General features: G+C 41.1%; 2 protein-coding genes across 2 annotated transcripts; both read left to right on the top strand.

Annotated features, from left to right (window-relative positions):
• Nucleotides 1-8,237, top strand: LOC131696583 (carboxypeptidase M-like). Its single transcript, XM_058987100.1, has 7 exons — nt 1-588; nt 1,046-1,218; nt 2,179-2,363; nt 4,331-4,486; nt 5,265-5,417; nt 6,066-6,214; nt 6,477-8,237. The coding sequence occupies exons 2-7, from the start codon at nt 1,106-1,108 to the stop codon at nt 6,570-6,572; spliced, it is 852 nt and encodes a 283-aa protein (XP_058843083.1). The 5' UTR covers nt 1-588; nt 1,046-1,105; the 3' UTR covers nt 6,573-8,237.
• A 1,449-nt stretch (nt 8,238-9,686) lies between these two features.
• On the top strand, nt 9,687-15,710 carry LOC131697535 (uncharacterized). Its single transcript, XM_058987099.1, has 2 exons — nt 9,687-9,917; nt 11,253-15,710. The coding sequence occupies exon 2, from the start codon at nt 11,384-11,386 to the stop codon at nt 13,253-13,255; it is 1,872 nt and encodes a 623-aa protein (XP_058843082.1). The 5' UTR covers nt 9,687-9,917; nt 11,253-11,383; the 3' UTR covers nt 13,256-15,710.
• The last annotated feature ends 604 nt before the right edge of the window (nt 15,711-16,314 follow it).

Genomic DNA, 16,314 nt, shown 5'->3' with positions numbered 1-16,314 from the left:
TGTTTGCTTTGCTGTGGTTGGTAAGTTCGTATTGTATATCACAACTGCACACGTATCTCCATGAGTCTAATTTTGCCTGACCAACCTTGAAACAAACCTTTATGAATTCCAATAAGTTATTGACAGCTAACACTGTAAACATGCGTGAAATTAAATAGTTCACCGTAGTCCTGGCAACTAAAAACCTATCGTCGATTGTAATTTTTTGATTGTAAACACGTAACTGGAGAGAGAGAGAGCTAGCTATCGTTTTTGGTTGATTTTTTTTTTTTTTTTTTTAATTCAAAAGTATTCTTTCTTTAGGGTAGTCGGAACTCCCTTTCCGTTTCACAGTGCTGTATTGAAAGTAGACCCTACTGCAATGTGTACACGTACGGTATTTCTCCAGCAGGTTTCCGTTTGTCCCATGTATGCATTTAGTTACGTGGTGTTCGCTCCTTGTGTTTTGGTTTTGCCTTGCCCATGAGGGTGCATCTGGCCTGTGCTTCCAATACCACCACCAGGCTGAGCTGAAGCACTACCTGCACTGGGTGAGCAAAACCTACCCGCACATAACCCATCTCTACTCCATAGGGCAGTCCCGTGAAGGTAAGGCGAGGCAGTGTGTAACCTTTTATCAAAAAGTATTTGGTAACAGCTCCCTATTCTTAAAGTTTAATTCCAGGTATATTTCATTTGGTTGAGATATATATATATATATATATATATATATATATATATATATATATATATATATATATATATATATATATATATATATATAATCGCATGTTTTTTATACTTTAATTTGGAATATGCATATATTTAAAAGACAACGCTAACGAAGTTAAAAGTTGATGCTACATTCTGTACAGCAGCTCAGTTTTACTCCAGTGATCAAGCTGCAGTTGTAGTATAATAGCAGCTATGTAGTATAATTCAAGCTTTTAAGCACTCTCAAGTTGTTTGTTTCTCATTCGGTAACAACAGGAGCTTTCAATCATATGCCCTAAATGTTGTGTAACCATGTCGGTGATGCGTGTCGGCCAATCTCTTCTCTCCACAGCCAGTGGGCCGAGAGCTGCTTCTTCACTTAATTGACCTGCTGGTGTCTCAATACGGCAAAATGAAGACCATCACCAGCCTAGTCAACAACACCCGCATTCACATCCTGCCCAGCATGAACCCTGATGGCTTCGAGATGTCTGTGCCAGGGGCGTGCAGTGGTGTGGATGGGAGGTAACTGTGTCTATAGCAGCCAGGGATGGCACTTAGAGAGAACATTCATTCCATTAATCTTACGTATTGTGCACTTCCATTCATTGCACTGTGTGTGTCCAGGTTTGAGACATGGTGCTACACTTGTTTAAGGCTATCCACGTCTTTATCAGATATGGCTTTGAGATAATGAAGTTCAATACCATGCGCATCCATTCACTACTGTATATAGGTCTCAAATGTGCAGTTTTGAAAGCACATGTTCTAGCAAATACATATTTTCACTTTAAAACATGATGTTTGGTACAACACTAGGTTGAAGAAATCACTGTTTGCTTAGCCCTGCTTTCAGTTAGCGTTGCACTTGCTTGGTCTCCAGCCCTGGCTTCTTTCCTTTCATTAGCCAAGCAGCTCCTCCTATTGACTGACGTGCTTTCAGTCAGTAACATGGCCCAGTAGAGACTGCTAAAGTGAAATTGCCCAGGAAGTGCAAGTGTTACAGATTTCCTTTAATCTTGTGTAATACCAGACATCATGTTTTAAAATTAAAATGTTTTCTATAAAATGTCTTTCCTTCAAAACTGCATATTTAAGACCTGTGCAGCTGTTGGAAGTGCAAAACGGGAATTATTTTGTTAGCTGCAATCACTTGAATACACTGGCTAGACACTTCATTAAGACTTGTAACTAATATTGGGTTCTGCCACCAGTTGTCCTGATCACAGCCTTGACACAACGTGGCACAGACTACACAAGGTTCTATAAGGAATGTCTAGAGGGATGTTGATGGATTCAGACACGCCTCTTTAACCATCCTTCCTCTGCCCGATCACTTTATCTTCTTTTTGCCATTGCTTATACACTATGATGACCGATGTCTTGGAATAGCCTACCAACATTACTATTAGGTACAGGTCCTAATAAAGTGTGGCCAGGGTATATTTATACACAAGGACTTAACAAAATAAATCCTCTGAACAGATATAACAAGAATGGTGTGGATCTTAACCGGAATTTCCCAGACCTGTTCTCCATTAACCAGGTCACCATAGAGCCAGAGACATTGGCGGTGATGCGCTGGACAGACATGGAGACCTTTGTCCTCTCAGCCAACCTGCACGGGGGTGCTGTTGTGGCAGCCTACCCCTATGACAACAATATGTCTGGTAAGCAGCCTCACACACTCAGGAACTGGGAATGCCAATGCAAATAGTCATTCATCCATGTTAGCCAACAGAATAATTCCATAAATACCCATTTTGCACTTCTGTTATTATTATTATTATTATTTATTTCTTAGCCGACGCCCTTATCCAGGGTGACTTACAATTGTTACAAGATATCACATTATTTTTTACATACAATTACCCATTCATACAGTTGGGTTTTTACTGGAGCAATCTAGGTAAAGTACCTTGCTCAAGGGTACAGCAGCAGTGTCCCCCACCTGGGATTGAACCCACGACCCTCTGGTCAAGAGTCCAGAGCCCTAGCCACTACTCCAAACTGCGACCCACACTGCTGTTAACTACATAACTCTCAAAAGTGCAGTTTGAAAAGAAAAACATGTTACAGCAGACATGTTTTTTATTTTCAAACAGACATCTGGTACTAGCCTAAGTTAAAGAACATTCTCAGTTTGTTTGACCTCCCTTCCAGGAAGTCTGCTACTGCTTTACTTCCTGGGTCATTTACCCTAGCAGTGTCTTCTGGGTCAAAGCATGATACTGGCTGAAGGGATATCAGTCAAGGGGTAGCAGCCGATTGGTTAGTAACAGGAAAGAAGCCAGTGAAGGGGTGAGATCAATTGTGCACCCTCCATGTGAAATAACCCAGGAAGTGCCAGTCTATAAGCATGGCTTGCAAATAGATTTAGTAGTAGCAGATATCATGTTTAAAATGAAAATGCATGTTTGCTTTAATGAATGGGTGTGTATGGTGGAGAAAATATATTGAGCAATTTTGTTAGCTATAATTACTTTAAGCTCAGTAAGCTGCAGCCTAAAACAATTCCTAGAATTCTTACACAGCTTGCTCTAGTGTCCTTATTAGCACACAACACATGGACTCTTAACTTTCATATTCATATTTCATACAAGCCTTTGTCCGTCACTGTTTGTGGCCACACGACCGCATTTCTTACCAAAAAATAATGGGAAACTGCAGTAGTCCTTTTAGTCTGAAAGATTTGCCTGTATAACGTATTTTATTTGTTTTGTTTTGTGTCTTTTCCAATACTCCTTAAGGCACACCTCTTCAGACAACACCTGTAAAACTCAACTCTTCCCTTCTGGACTATATAGCACTCTGCCTTTAATGCACTTTAACTTGCACTTATCTGCTCCCTATTTTACTGTATTTAATCCTACGCCAATCTGTAGTATTTTGTATTTCACCTGCACTCGTATCTAACCCTGATGTAACTGCTCTTGAACTGTCCCCATATCAAATCATACTGCGTTTTGTATTTGCTCTTACTAGGACTGAAGTCATTGTATTTTGTATCTTGCTCTTAATTGTACTGTAATTCTTGATATGTATTTATTTTTTTTGTATACAACTGTAAGTCGCCCTGGGAAAGGGCATCTGTTAAGAAATAAATAACAATAATAATAATACTATTTCTCTCCTGTGTGAATGGAATCGTTTTAGATTTTGACTGTCTGAGACATTATTACTTATGTTCTGCTAGCATTTATAATTGTAGTTGTGATCCCATTATTAACGTCCTAAATACAATTGAATTACAGTAGAAAAAAGGTCCACATATTGCAGGTTTACAAGCTGTATTTAGATTTGCCACTTTCTCGATCATCAAAGACCCCAAAGTCCAGAGAGCTAAATAATCTACAGCAAAAGGATAAGTAGGATAAAAGCAATTGTGAGAGTTGTAATGCTTCAATAAATGTTTTGGTTAAAAAGGCATCTGTATAAAGTTTTGACAATGATTACAAAATAAATACATGTACTTAGATAAATACATTTAGAGGAGGTACTTTTAAATGCAGTTGAAAAAGCATGTCAGACAATAGAACTCTGAGTGTCCTGTTCAAAATAAAGGTAGCCACTGTTATCTCCACAGCATAGATTTCTATTGACGTTTGATCAAACCTGTGTTCCTTTCTTGCCCCAGGTAAAAGTAGATACACAAAGTCCCCAGATGATGATGTGTTTAGATACTTGGCAAGCATCTATTCCATCAACCACAGGAGGATGTTTAAAGGCAACCAGTGTAAAATGAGCTTCCCAGGAGGAGTGGTGAATGGAGCTAGTTGGTACACCTTAATAGGTAAGGGCAGAAACCTTAAGTAATTATGTGTATTTAAAAATAGGATTACCCGAGTGTGCAGGGTGGATCGCACCACCTGGGGAGCGCAGGTTTGCATCCTGGCTGTGCCAAATTGTTGATCTTCGCAGGGGATTCCACAGCTGCGAGTCAGCTGTGAGAGAGAGACAGAGGGATTGTGGTTGACAGTGTGACAGTGCCGACTATGCACCACCACAAGCTACGAACATGGTCTCACTTGGGGTGGTGTTGATCCTTCAACAGGGCCACGGCTTACAAGAGGTGTTTTACAAAAAAAATGCAAAACAAAACACTGGAAGAACAACGCTAACAAACAAAAGGTGGCCTGATTGGCTGTACTCTAAACTAGACAAATCTGCAGCTTCTCAACCTAACAAAGTCTACTCATTTTAGACGGAGAACCAAGGAAGTGGCTTTCAGCTGCTTTTTTTTTTTTTTTTTTTTTTTACAGCTGGCCAGCCCCAAATTGGCATTCAATTATCAATTTAGGTCTGGCCACATTCCACATATTTTTTTCAGGGATGCCAAAATTATGCAAAAAATTTCAAATGAAACAAAACGCTATTTAAAAATCATATTGAATACAAAACAAACCCTATAAGAACCTAGTGATTATCTGTTTGAGGCAACCATGGAATGTAAGAGACTGGTTCTGACTGCAGATGGGAGAGGTCTCTGTACACTGTATATATGTTTGAACTGCCCATGACTCATTGCAGTTCAACACTCACTCACTGAAATGTCCTTCCTTTACCTGCAGGAAGCTTGCAGGACTATGGTTACATTTGGACCCACTGCTATGAGCTGACCATAGAGGTGTCCTGTTGCAAATACCCCTCCGCAGAGCGGCTACAGTTCTATTGGGCAGAGAACAAGAAGGCTCTGATACAGTTCATCACACACGTTCACCTGGGTAAGCAGCCAGACTCCTCTTACAACAAGGGGAGTGTTGAAGGTCTGGAGACCGAAATAATCTACAGCAAAAGGGTAGGATAAAAGGCCTGATGAAAAAGTTGTAATGCTATTCAAATGTAAGAAATGTTTTTTGTTAAAACGACATCTGTATAAAGATATGACAATGATTCAAAAAGCAGCAAAGCACTGAGATGTTGCCTCTCAGGAGGGTTTATCCAGGTCATAAAGCTAAACTTTTTTGATTAGTTTTCGTGCTCATGAAAGGTGAGCGACAATGGCAGTGGACCACCATGCACTGAGCAGGCATGTTATGTGATCAATCCCACAAAGCTCCACCAGAGCACCTCCATCCTGACCTGAAGAGCCACTACTGCTATTCACTCCTGTGCTCCTACCTGGGAGACTGTGCTGAATTGTATCATGGTCTTGTGAGTCCCACTGAGATCACCACGCTCATTTGTCGCATGCTGGATTTAAACCCAGACTTCCAAAAGTAAAAGGCTGAAATTTGAAGTGCCACCTTAATAACAATCTGCAGTATATCTTCTAGGTAATTTCCTACAAAAAAGGACAGTATCCATCAGGACTACAGATGCCACGCTGCAGCTCTCTTACCACTGATCTTTATTTTCTCATCTCCCCTCAGGGGTAAAGGGTAGAGTCCTGGATGACAAGCAAAACCCCATTGCTAACACATCTGTGCTGGTCATGGGTAGAGATGACGTGATGCCATACAAAACCAACCAGCTTGGGGAATACTACAAGATATTAAAGCCAGGGAGCTACATGTTTAGGGTGAGTTTGAATGAGTTATGTTACAGGTTACATGCACTGTCATTGGAGGTTAGTAAATAGCCTTATTCCAAGTATTACCAATCCAAAGGCTTGCATCTCAAATAATGCATTATATACTATTAGCAATGGCTATACAATCTGTATTAATGGCATTAGCCTGTGGCATAGTAAGCACAGCATATGATAGAATTTAATGTCGAATATTGTACTGTGCGGGGAATCTCAGTTGGTAGTAACTCTCTCTCTCTCTCTCTCTCTCAAGGTTGAATCTCCAGGTTATGTACCTCTGATGGTGAATATCCATGTGAAGGACACCTCCCACATGTGCTCTGAAAGGAACTCTGTAACACATTGTTGAGCCATTCCATAAAAGTAAAGCTTGGCCTTGCTGCTATGCCTTATAAAAGTAAAGCTTGGGCTTGCTACTATGCTTATAAAAGTTTACCACTGTAGATTTGCATGGTAGTTTAGCAGTTTTCCCATGCTTTTCCCATGATTTAGTATGCCTTTAACATGGATTAATAAGGATTGCCATGTTTTTTAATATGGCATACCTCTCTAGGCTTTACGATGCTTATCTATGCTGTACTGTGTTTTCATTAAGCTTTATTATGCTTTGCCATGCTTTTACTATGGTAAACTTTAATAAGGGATATAATGAGCGTTTTGATGGAGCCTATCTTTACCTACAGCATTAAGTACAGTTCAACATGCCATACTAGGAAAGAGATGAAGGAGGTGGTTCAAGGGAGATACATTGCTGCTGTATTACACTACAATCTCCTCTTTGTTTAGATGTATCCACAAGGGGCAGTGTTGCAGGGGGCAGGTTAATGGTTACGCTCTGGGGTACTAGATGTACTTTTAGGTCTTAATTCTGGGAGCTGTTGGGGCCACAGGGTGCTTTAAATAGACACCATGGACTAAAACAAAATAAAAAATAAAAAAGGCCTTGCATACACACTTCTGTTTTCACAAGATCAACAGCATGATTAGGATTTAGCCAGATCTCTCTGGATAGCAGCCAAACATGCTTATAAATTAAGATATCATCTAAAACGGGTATTTGCACAATTTTTACTCGGTAGACATTCATACATGCAACAAACTTTCTTATGTTCTCAAGTCATTATAAGATACTTATCAACCCACTGTCAGAGTTTCTAGTAGTAAAAGCAGGGATGACATTCTCAAGAAAAAAAGTGCAGGTGTAAACATTAAAAAAATTGAGACAATTTGTGCCAATGAATAAATACTTTTAAAATATATACATTTCGGCACATGAAACATTTTGTAATACAAAATAAGCCTTTAAAAAACTGATCAAATACAAACAATTCACCATAAACAAAGAAGCAGAAAATACTGAAAGCTTTGGACCCTCTGCATGTATCACTCAGTCATGAATCGTAATATAACACTGAAGTTAAACCTTCAATGATATGTATTAAGAAATATTATACTATGCAGTAACTGCTGTAGAGAGGGAGTTTTGTTTCAGATATCCTAAAAAAAGGATGTTGGAAAAAAAAAGTTGAATAAAAAAAAACTGCGCTGTACAAAAATGATACAAAAAGGTCCAAGTCAAACAATGCACATTGGTAATAAAGTATCAGGCACTACTCTTTAAAAACTGTTTACTTGACTTGACCATTTTAATCTCCATAGTATTCTCTGAAGTCATCGCTATACCTTCCAGACCCTGGGTACGCACCTACAACAGGACCTTGCCATTCTACAATGATAGCCTTGGATTAGAACACATATCCCTGTTATTTATTGTATTTTACATATTATTTATCCTACAATAATATATTATGTGTGCGCCTCTGTTGTGTTTAAGTGTAGATTAATTACCATGCTCTATTGTGTATTTTTTTTTTTTTTGGTGTGTTTTTAATCCCTGGTAATTTGGTTCCTACACAATAAACAAATTTGGCAAAAAACACATGTTCATAAAGTAATACTGTGGAAGGGCGAAAGCCCTAATTGTTTATTTATGTGTGAATACAGGGTTGGCAGGGAGGGGGTTAAAATTCTGCTTGCCAGAAAACAAGTGAGAATGTGGCTGGAGAATGTTGGGTCTAGCAAGATAAGTACATCGTACCCCGTTCAGATGGGCGTTTCCTTGTTTGGCGCATGCCCAGGTAAACGCACTACACCGATGTACCACGTTTTAATGAGTACCGCAAAATAACACCACACCGGCAGAATTTCACTCCCGAATAAAGCATAGTAGGTGTAATAAGGCACAGTTAAATATAGGTGTATAGCCAAGATAGGTATTGTATATCATATTAAAAAAAATAGCAAACTGGTAAAGTATTGTAAATGCAAAGTATAACCATGGGGAAAATGCAAATTTACCACGGTAATATTTCATAAGGAAAGATATTTAAAGGTAGAAATTAAATCAGATATTTCCTACAATAAATTGCATGTAATCACGATTCCGTAAATCACTGGTAGACAAGTGTACAATGTAGTGCTTTTGAACACGAATCTTCATAATACTGTTGCGAACCCGCTATAATCCAGAGTGGTGAAGCAGGGACGTGGTTTCAAACAGCAGTACTTTATTAGGCGCTGCTGGTCAGGTGCACCCCTCAGTCCCCTGAACCCGAATCGCCTAGCTGTGCTGAAGACGGGTCACTGCCGTTGCAGTCGCGCCAGTGTAACTCTTTGGGGAGCAAACTCTGCGGCTGTTGCAAGCTCCTGGATCCCGTGTGCTACACATGGCAGTCTACGGTGACTTCGCGGGCCAGGTTGCAAACTCTTAGCACCGCTTTCAGCCTGTGTTGTCAAGTCTCACAAGGAAAAAAAGCCCAACCCATTTCAGAGGGGGAGTGGGGGTGTTTATACAAATTCCATATTTTTTTCTAATGACATGCATATACATTGACACCAGTCAATCACCAAAACTACCTCTACAACCATTTTACAAAAAAACCCCGAGACTTTCAAAAAATTAAAGCGACTCTCAATAAAAAAAAAAAAAAAGCCCAATTGGCAACTCTGCTTCCAGCTCCGTCCAACGGGAGATATTCACAGGTCCAGTGCGCCTTTTGAACAGTCCCGCAACACAACACAGACGCAGAACAGCGTTCCGTGTGTGTCCACCGTTACAATGCAAAAAAAATAAAAAAAATATAAAAAAATAATACTAAGAATTGTTATCTAAAATGTTAGTACTGATATCAACATTACTGATATCAGTAATTGGAAGGACGTTTATCTGGACCGCTGCATGTACCTGTCCATTAAAAGTGCTGCGTTCCTCTATTTTATAGGACTTTTCTTGATCTGTTATGTGTCGTAAATAAGTAAAATGAAACAAAACCTAGAGAGAATTGTATCTTATGGACTATTACCTTGCTTGCTTAATATTAAGTCAAATAAAATGAGGCATACATTCAATTGGATTGGAATTTATATTATCGTATTGAACTTCAAACTACAAACACGTTGCCCTCATTAACATGGCGTTCCACAGCACACCCTGGTCGCATTACATGACGTATTCAGCAAAAGAAAAAACATCAACATTGTTCCAGGCGCATTCCCCACATGAGTGGTGTGTGTGCAAAAGTGAGTGCATGGAAAATCAAATTATAAGGCTTGCATCTTTACAGTCAGGTTTGGGAATCGGATTTTGCGGCTTTGGTGTGTTTCCGAGGAGAGAACCCTAAGCTATACGGCACAGGTAAGAAAGTAACATCTATTTCACATAAGGGTCAGCACTTCAAAACGAAGCGCAGTGTGGTCTGTGTGACTACAGTGTAAACACCCCACTGCAGCTACAAAATTCAACTACAAAAAACGTCTATTAAAACTGCAACATCATATTTAACTTTATTATTATTATTATTATTATTATTATTATTATTATTATTATTTGTATGTGTTAAATAAACCGTATGCAGGAGTCATTTTGCTACTTACAATTACAGTGGTAGATCTGCTTGAACCGAACAGCACGGGTACCTTCAGTTCTGGTTCATTGTGCATTTTCTTTATCATCTGTGATCAGCCCTGTGCAGGTAACGGTTCTCGGCATGCACATTTGCTACAATAAAACATTGAAATAAAACATTTCATGATTTCTATAAATATTAGGAATACTATACTGTACCTCCATTCAATTAGCACCACGTATTCAAAGGATTTATTCATAAAGTATTCTCTTAAAATGCCATGTTCACGAATAGTGATTCTGCAGATTGTATTGAAGGCTGTACTCAAATACTCGTGGTTATCAAGATGTAACATTGTACAAATGAAGTGTTTTCTCATCCCTGCTGGGGTGTGTATCTCTTGAGATGGGGCTATAGTGGAGGCACTATATCCCATTTCATATTCTTCTTGTAATGTAGAGGCTTCTGTATGTATGGAACTTGGTTAGGAGATTAATTAGTACGTATTATTGGCCGTAGTAAAATCTAGGGAGGTACATTTGTCTTGTACATATGTATATCAAATGTACATTTGTACTTCTACCCATAGAACCGCTTATCGAATAAAACGTGTTTAGGACATTCTTTAACACAAGTAATTGCGAGTCTTGGGATATATGGAGGGGCCCAGGTAGCATGTTACTATCGTACTTGTCACTGTATTTGAAAAGACAATTAAAGATATTGGTCCAGGGAGCTTTGACACTGGGATAGAATCAGTACATTAGAAATAAAATACAAATGCACACCTTTTTTCAAATACTGTGTATTCCAAACAGTTTGTTTCAGTATTTAAGTATGTGGCCGAGCACAAGTTCAGACTGTACAGAATAATGATACTAACTAAAACAAGAGGTTTTGGGGGGGTAAGCTGTGTAAGAAATTAAATAGAAATATGCACTGGTCTTGGTACCCTGGCAGGCCATGGTAAAATGATGAGAATTCTTCAGTATTTCTCAATTCCTTTTCTCCCCAAGCCAGTAGGATTGGTAAGTGAACCTGCTTGTATTATTATTCTTCTGTCAGCCATCGATTCTTGTCTTTCTCCCTGCTGGTTGTGTTTTTAATTCTGTCTGTCATTCCAGGAGAAAACGGCGCTCCATTCATCTTCTCCAGCCTTGTGTGACTGTGGAGAGAGGGACACACAGAGGAGAGCTAGAGGACGCCCATCCCTCGCAGGTGGTTTTTAACTGTGTTCTGCTGCTACTTTGAAGACATGGAAAATGCATCTCCCCGTGGGTTTATCTTGTGCGCTTGTGGCAAGCACAGGTACGCTTCTACTGATTCTCATGGCAGCTGCATGCACTGCCTGGGTTTGGAACATGCCAAGACATCTGTGTCGGAACGTGGCAAGTGCCCTCACTGTGCCAAGTTTCAGCGGCGTGCATGCCACAAGCGCCTGTCTAAGGTACGAAAGTTCCTAAACCAGATGACTAGTGATAAGAAGACTATCCCTCCTGACCCTAAACCTTTAAAGCCTGTGGTGAGTACACCGGCCAAGGTCACTTTACCAACAGTGATGAAGAAAAGCCTGCAGACAGATGCACCCAGTCAGCCCTCCATGGTGCTGTTCTCTTCTCTATCCACCGCCACATCCACACTGACACCACAATCATCCACAATCCCCATGGTGTTCACAATTCGTTCACCTGCTTCCACGTCTTCCATGCAACACGTGGCACCAGTCCAAGAACCAAAAAGGGAGAATAATACAGGGACAGAACGGCACTCCAGTAATTCTGGCTCTAAAAGCCATTCGCATAGAGGCTCCCACAAGAGGAGGCACTCGTCAGAACGTCGATCTAGACACTTTAGGCAATCCCAGCACGCCAGGCGGTCTCATGGACTTAGTCATGCCCGCTCTAACTCCCCCTCCTCCTCCTATACTTCTTATTCCAGCTCGTCAGACTGCTTCTCCCCTAAGAAAGAGAACAGCTCCCGGCTCTTGGCCCGGTTCTCTGACATGCTAAAGAAGCAGCGAGAGCAGCTGCTGGATGTCATGCACTTGCAGCTGCAAGCACTACAGCAGTCCATGCAGGCGCAGCGTGACTCTATGGAACAACGAGTCGAAGCCCTTGAGAAAAAGCAAAAAAAGTTCCTGTCTGCACCTTCTGTGATGCAAACACAATCCTTGGGCTCAACCCAGGATACAGATTTTGCACATGACGATACCTTCAGACTAGAAGCTGAGCCGACGTGCAAGGATTGGTCAGGATCCACTGCGTCAATGGATTCTGACACAATTACTGTGAAAATTGAGGAGGATCCCATTTCAATTGTGTCTGGCTATGATATTGAGGAAGAGGGGGACGATGAAGATAATGGTGATAGTGAAGATGCTTCTCTGCTCCCGGATGTTACCCCTTCCATGCAAGAACTTCTTTTGGCAGATGACTTGCAAAGCCTGATCTGTCGCGCAGCTGAATACCTGGGAATTGATTTCCCGGCAGTACCAGGAAGATTGACAGCACCAGATCCAACCATGGTACCGGAGTTCGAAAACCTGGTACAGAGCACATGGTCAAACCCAGCTTCATCCCGACCCTTCAAGGAGGTCCATTCTAAGATGTACAGCTTGCATGAATGCCAGGCTCCTGCCTATGACAGAATGCCTCAGGTGAGTGGGCTCATGTCTGCAATCTTTCAGGCTGTGAAGCCAACAGATAGTAAAGAGGCTCCTGTCCCTACAAAGCAGTGGCGGTTCACAGAGGCGCTTGCAGAACGAGTGTACCAAACTGCTGGAATGCTGGCCAGGACTGCAAACTATCTCAGGTACCTGTCAGATTATCAGACACGACTGCTTGATGAGATCACTGGCGAAGCACCTGCACCACGCTTGCAGGCAGTCTTGAATGAACTGAAACTTATCGCCCAGTTCAGTCTCCAGCTGTCCTCTCATCAGGCTGAGCTCTCTGGTAGGGCAATGGCATGTTCAGTAGCCATTCGTCGACAAGTTTGGATGGCTAACGCCAAGTATACTGATGCTCTGAAGGCAACTGTTGCAGACTTGCCCTTTGTAGTCGGCCACACGTTTGGGCCTCATGTAGATGCAGCCTTTAACGACCTGGTTTGCAAGCAGACATTGTAATTGCATCATTAGTAGATTTAGATTCCTGTACAGTATTTCCCTGTTAAGGAAGTTCCAAATGTTACTGAGTTGAGCCTTGTGTCTGATTCTGTTTATATGTACAGTCACTTGTTGCCTGGGTTTCTTAAATCCAGGCATTTCTCCAATCCTGTTATATCTACTCATGGTAGTGTATCTATAGACACTGACACAAAAATGTGAAAATCAGATTAGGAGTAGGCATGCTAAAGCAAATCATTTCTTAGTGTGGTTAGTCAAGTGAAATCAGTTTCACAATGAATGTGTCTAAACATAATCTTTTGGCTTCTCTGCTGTATAAAATATGTACTGTATGTGTAACTGATAGGGGGTGTGCCACTACTAGTTTCTGAGTAATTGCCTTTAAGAAAATTGAAGTTGTTAGGTTTAAGTAAATTGAATAAAACAGTGCAACCCCAAGATTTCCCTTGTTTACACAATTATTGAATACCAATCTATAACAATCAGACAGTATTATTTAACATAGAACATGTTGTGATCAAACTAACAAACTTATTTAAATTTTATAAGAGAGTATTTGTCTTACCTTTCTTTTATTGTTTTGATATGATTTCTTTTTTTTTTTTTTTACTTTTCTTAGTTTCCTTAGAAATTAGTCATCTCTGCAGAATTGTGGGATTGTAGTCCTGGTCAAGGTGTTATTTCTGATAAAACTTGACAAAGGAATACATGTCCCAGTTTATACAGTGGTAACGTTTATGTGACAAATCGGCTGCATTTTCTGGTTTTGCCACATATTTTTAGTTTACAGCCTCAGTGCAGCAGTACGGCAGTAACAATGTCAGTGTCCCAGATGAGATGGAAAACTCGCTTCCAGTCAGAATTTCCATTGATTGGCACTGTGTTGTAAAGGTGAGGGGAGGGCAGCTATTCTTGTTTTGAAATCAACACAATAATACATAGGTGTGTTTTGATTGCCAATAAATACTTCTTAAAGGCAGTTACTCTGAAATTACAAGTATTGGCACACCCTACTAACTGTATAGCTGTGGTTCCCAACATTCCCAATTCCTTAGTGCTTAGGTATTTCCCCACTGACCAGAGCCAGCATGGGCAAGACATGCTCTAAAACCAATGCCAGTATTTTAGTATTATTAAGAGAGTTTCTGCACCACGTACTGCAAAACACAGACAAGACTATGTCTGGCCCTGATTTACATTGTTTGAGGCAATGCATAATCTGCAAAATCTGTATTCCTCATCTTTATAAATGACATCTGCTAGATGTAACAGCATACTGTATACGCAAGATAATGCAATATTGACCTGGTATATTTGTGTTATGTGGTTTGGAAACTCTAATGTTAAAAGGCCCCATTTTAGCAGTGTTTGCATTATTCTGAATTGCTAAATGTTTCAGAATCCTCATAATAGATTATTACATTGCAACCAGGGTGATGTTAGAAGAGCTTGTTTAAGATTAACAGGTTGTGTGTGTAAATAGATCCCTTTGTCTAAAGTCTTTCAATGACCACCTCCACATAAGTTCACATATATTTGCATACTACTGTACAGAGCATTTGTGAGCAATAACAAATAAAGAACAGTTTCAGAGAACATTTTGGACCATGTGGTAATACAGGTAATGGCTTGTTAGTCTGGTAAAAATTATAATATTTTATTTTGTTAGTGTTTAATGTTTGCGACAGTAATTGATTATAAATGCAGTATACTTTGCTAAAACAAGTAAGAATGTGATGAATAGTCATATACTCCTTCTCCACTGGCACATCTGACCCGTGAGGGCTCGGTACGGTACGGGTATGGGTGGTTCTCCACTGGCACATCCGACCCGTGAGGGCTTGGTACGGGTACGGGTGGTTCTCCACTGGCACATCCGACCCGTGAGGGCTCGGTACGGGTATGGGTGGTTCTCCACTGGCACATCCGACCCGTGAGGGCTCGGTACGGGTACTGGTGGTTCTCCACTGGCACACCCGACCCGTGAGGGCTCGGTACGGTACGGGTATGGGTGGTTCTCCACTGGCACACCCGACCCGTGAGGGCTCGGTACAGTACTGGTATGGGTGGTTCTCCACTGGCACACCCGACCCGTGAGGGCTCGGTACAGTACTGGTACGGGTGGTTCTCCACTGGCACACCCGACCCGTGAGCGCTCTGTGCGGTACAGGTACGGGTGGTTCTCCACTGGCACATCCGACCCGTGAGGGCTCGGTACGGGTACTGGTGGTTCTCCACTGGCACACCCGACCCGTGAGGGCTCGGTACGGTACGGGTACGGGTGGTTCTCCACTGGCACATCTGACCCGTGAGGGCTCGGTACGGGTACTGGTGGTTCTCCACTGGCACACCTGACCCGTGAGGGCTCGGTACGGGTACTGGTGGTTCTCCACTGGCACACCTGACCCGTGAGGGCTCGGTACGGTATGGGTACGGGTGGTTCTCCACTGGCACACCCGACCCGTGAGGGCTCGGTACGGTATGGGTACGGGTGGTTCTCCACTGGCACACCCGACCCGTGAGGGCTCGGTACGGGTACTGGTGGTTCTCCACTGGCACACCCGACCCATGAGGGCTCGGTACGGTACGGGTACAGGTTGTTCTCCACTGGCTATTTCTGATGATGTGAAGCAAATAGATCCTTTTAAACACTTATTTTTTAATGATTCAAACATTAGATCAGCTGCTATTTAGACTGAATACACCCCATAGATTTTTCATAAAATACAAGCCATTTCCCTTGTTCTAGTTTGCAAACTTGTTTTTCCTGTATCGGTTTGTTTTTTGTTGCTCCTGTACATGTGCTGCCATTTTGTATTTGTATTTTTTTTTTTTTTTACAATTTACTATTTACTCATGATTGAATCTGATCAGAGAAATCCACACAGCATATTAACATGTTATAAATCACAAAAATAAAAATTGAACTCAGGAATTGCTAATAAACATACGTGTGTTGTAAACAGGTGATGACTTTACACAGGATAAGGTGTCCTGGAATTATGGCAAATACATCATTTAAAATGATTTCTAAATGAATTGGTTTCCAATATTTCCAT

Source organism: Acipenser ruthenus, chromosome 15 (genome assembly GCF_902713425.1).
Source record: "Acipenser ruthenus chromosome 15, fAciRut3.2 maternal haplotype, whole genome shotgun sequence".
Classification (NCBI taxonomy): Eukaryota; Metazoa; Chordata; class Actinopteri; order Acipenseriformes; family Acipenseridae; genus Acipenser; species Acipenser ruthenus.
The sequence above is the reverse complement of the archived record's forward strand: the minus strand, read 5'-3'. Positions and strand labels throughout refer to the sequence as shown.

Bases quoted from the DNA above. Each gene is read 5' to 3' on its own strand.
- LOC131697535 (XM_058987099.1), top strand. From the start codon at position 11,384: ATGGAAAATGCATCTCCCCGTGGGTTTATCTTGTGCGCTTGTGGCAAG.
- LOC131696583 (XM_058987100.1), top strand. From the start codon at position 1,106: ATGAAGACCATCACCAGCCTAGTCAACAACACCCGCATTCACATCCTG. The intron at 1,219-2,178 runs GTAACTGTGTCT...TCCTCTGAACAG, and splicing joins TGCAGTGGTGTGGATGGGAG to ATATAACAAGAATGGTGTGG. The intron at 2,364-4,330 runs GTAAGCAGCCTC...TTCTTGCCCCAG, and splicing joins CTATGACAACAATATGTCTG to GTAAAAGTAGATACACAAAG.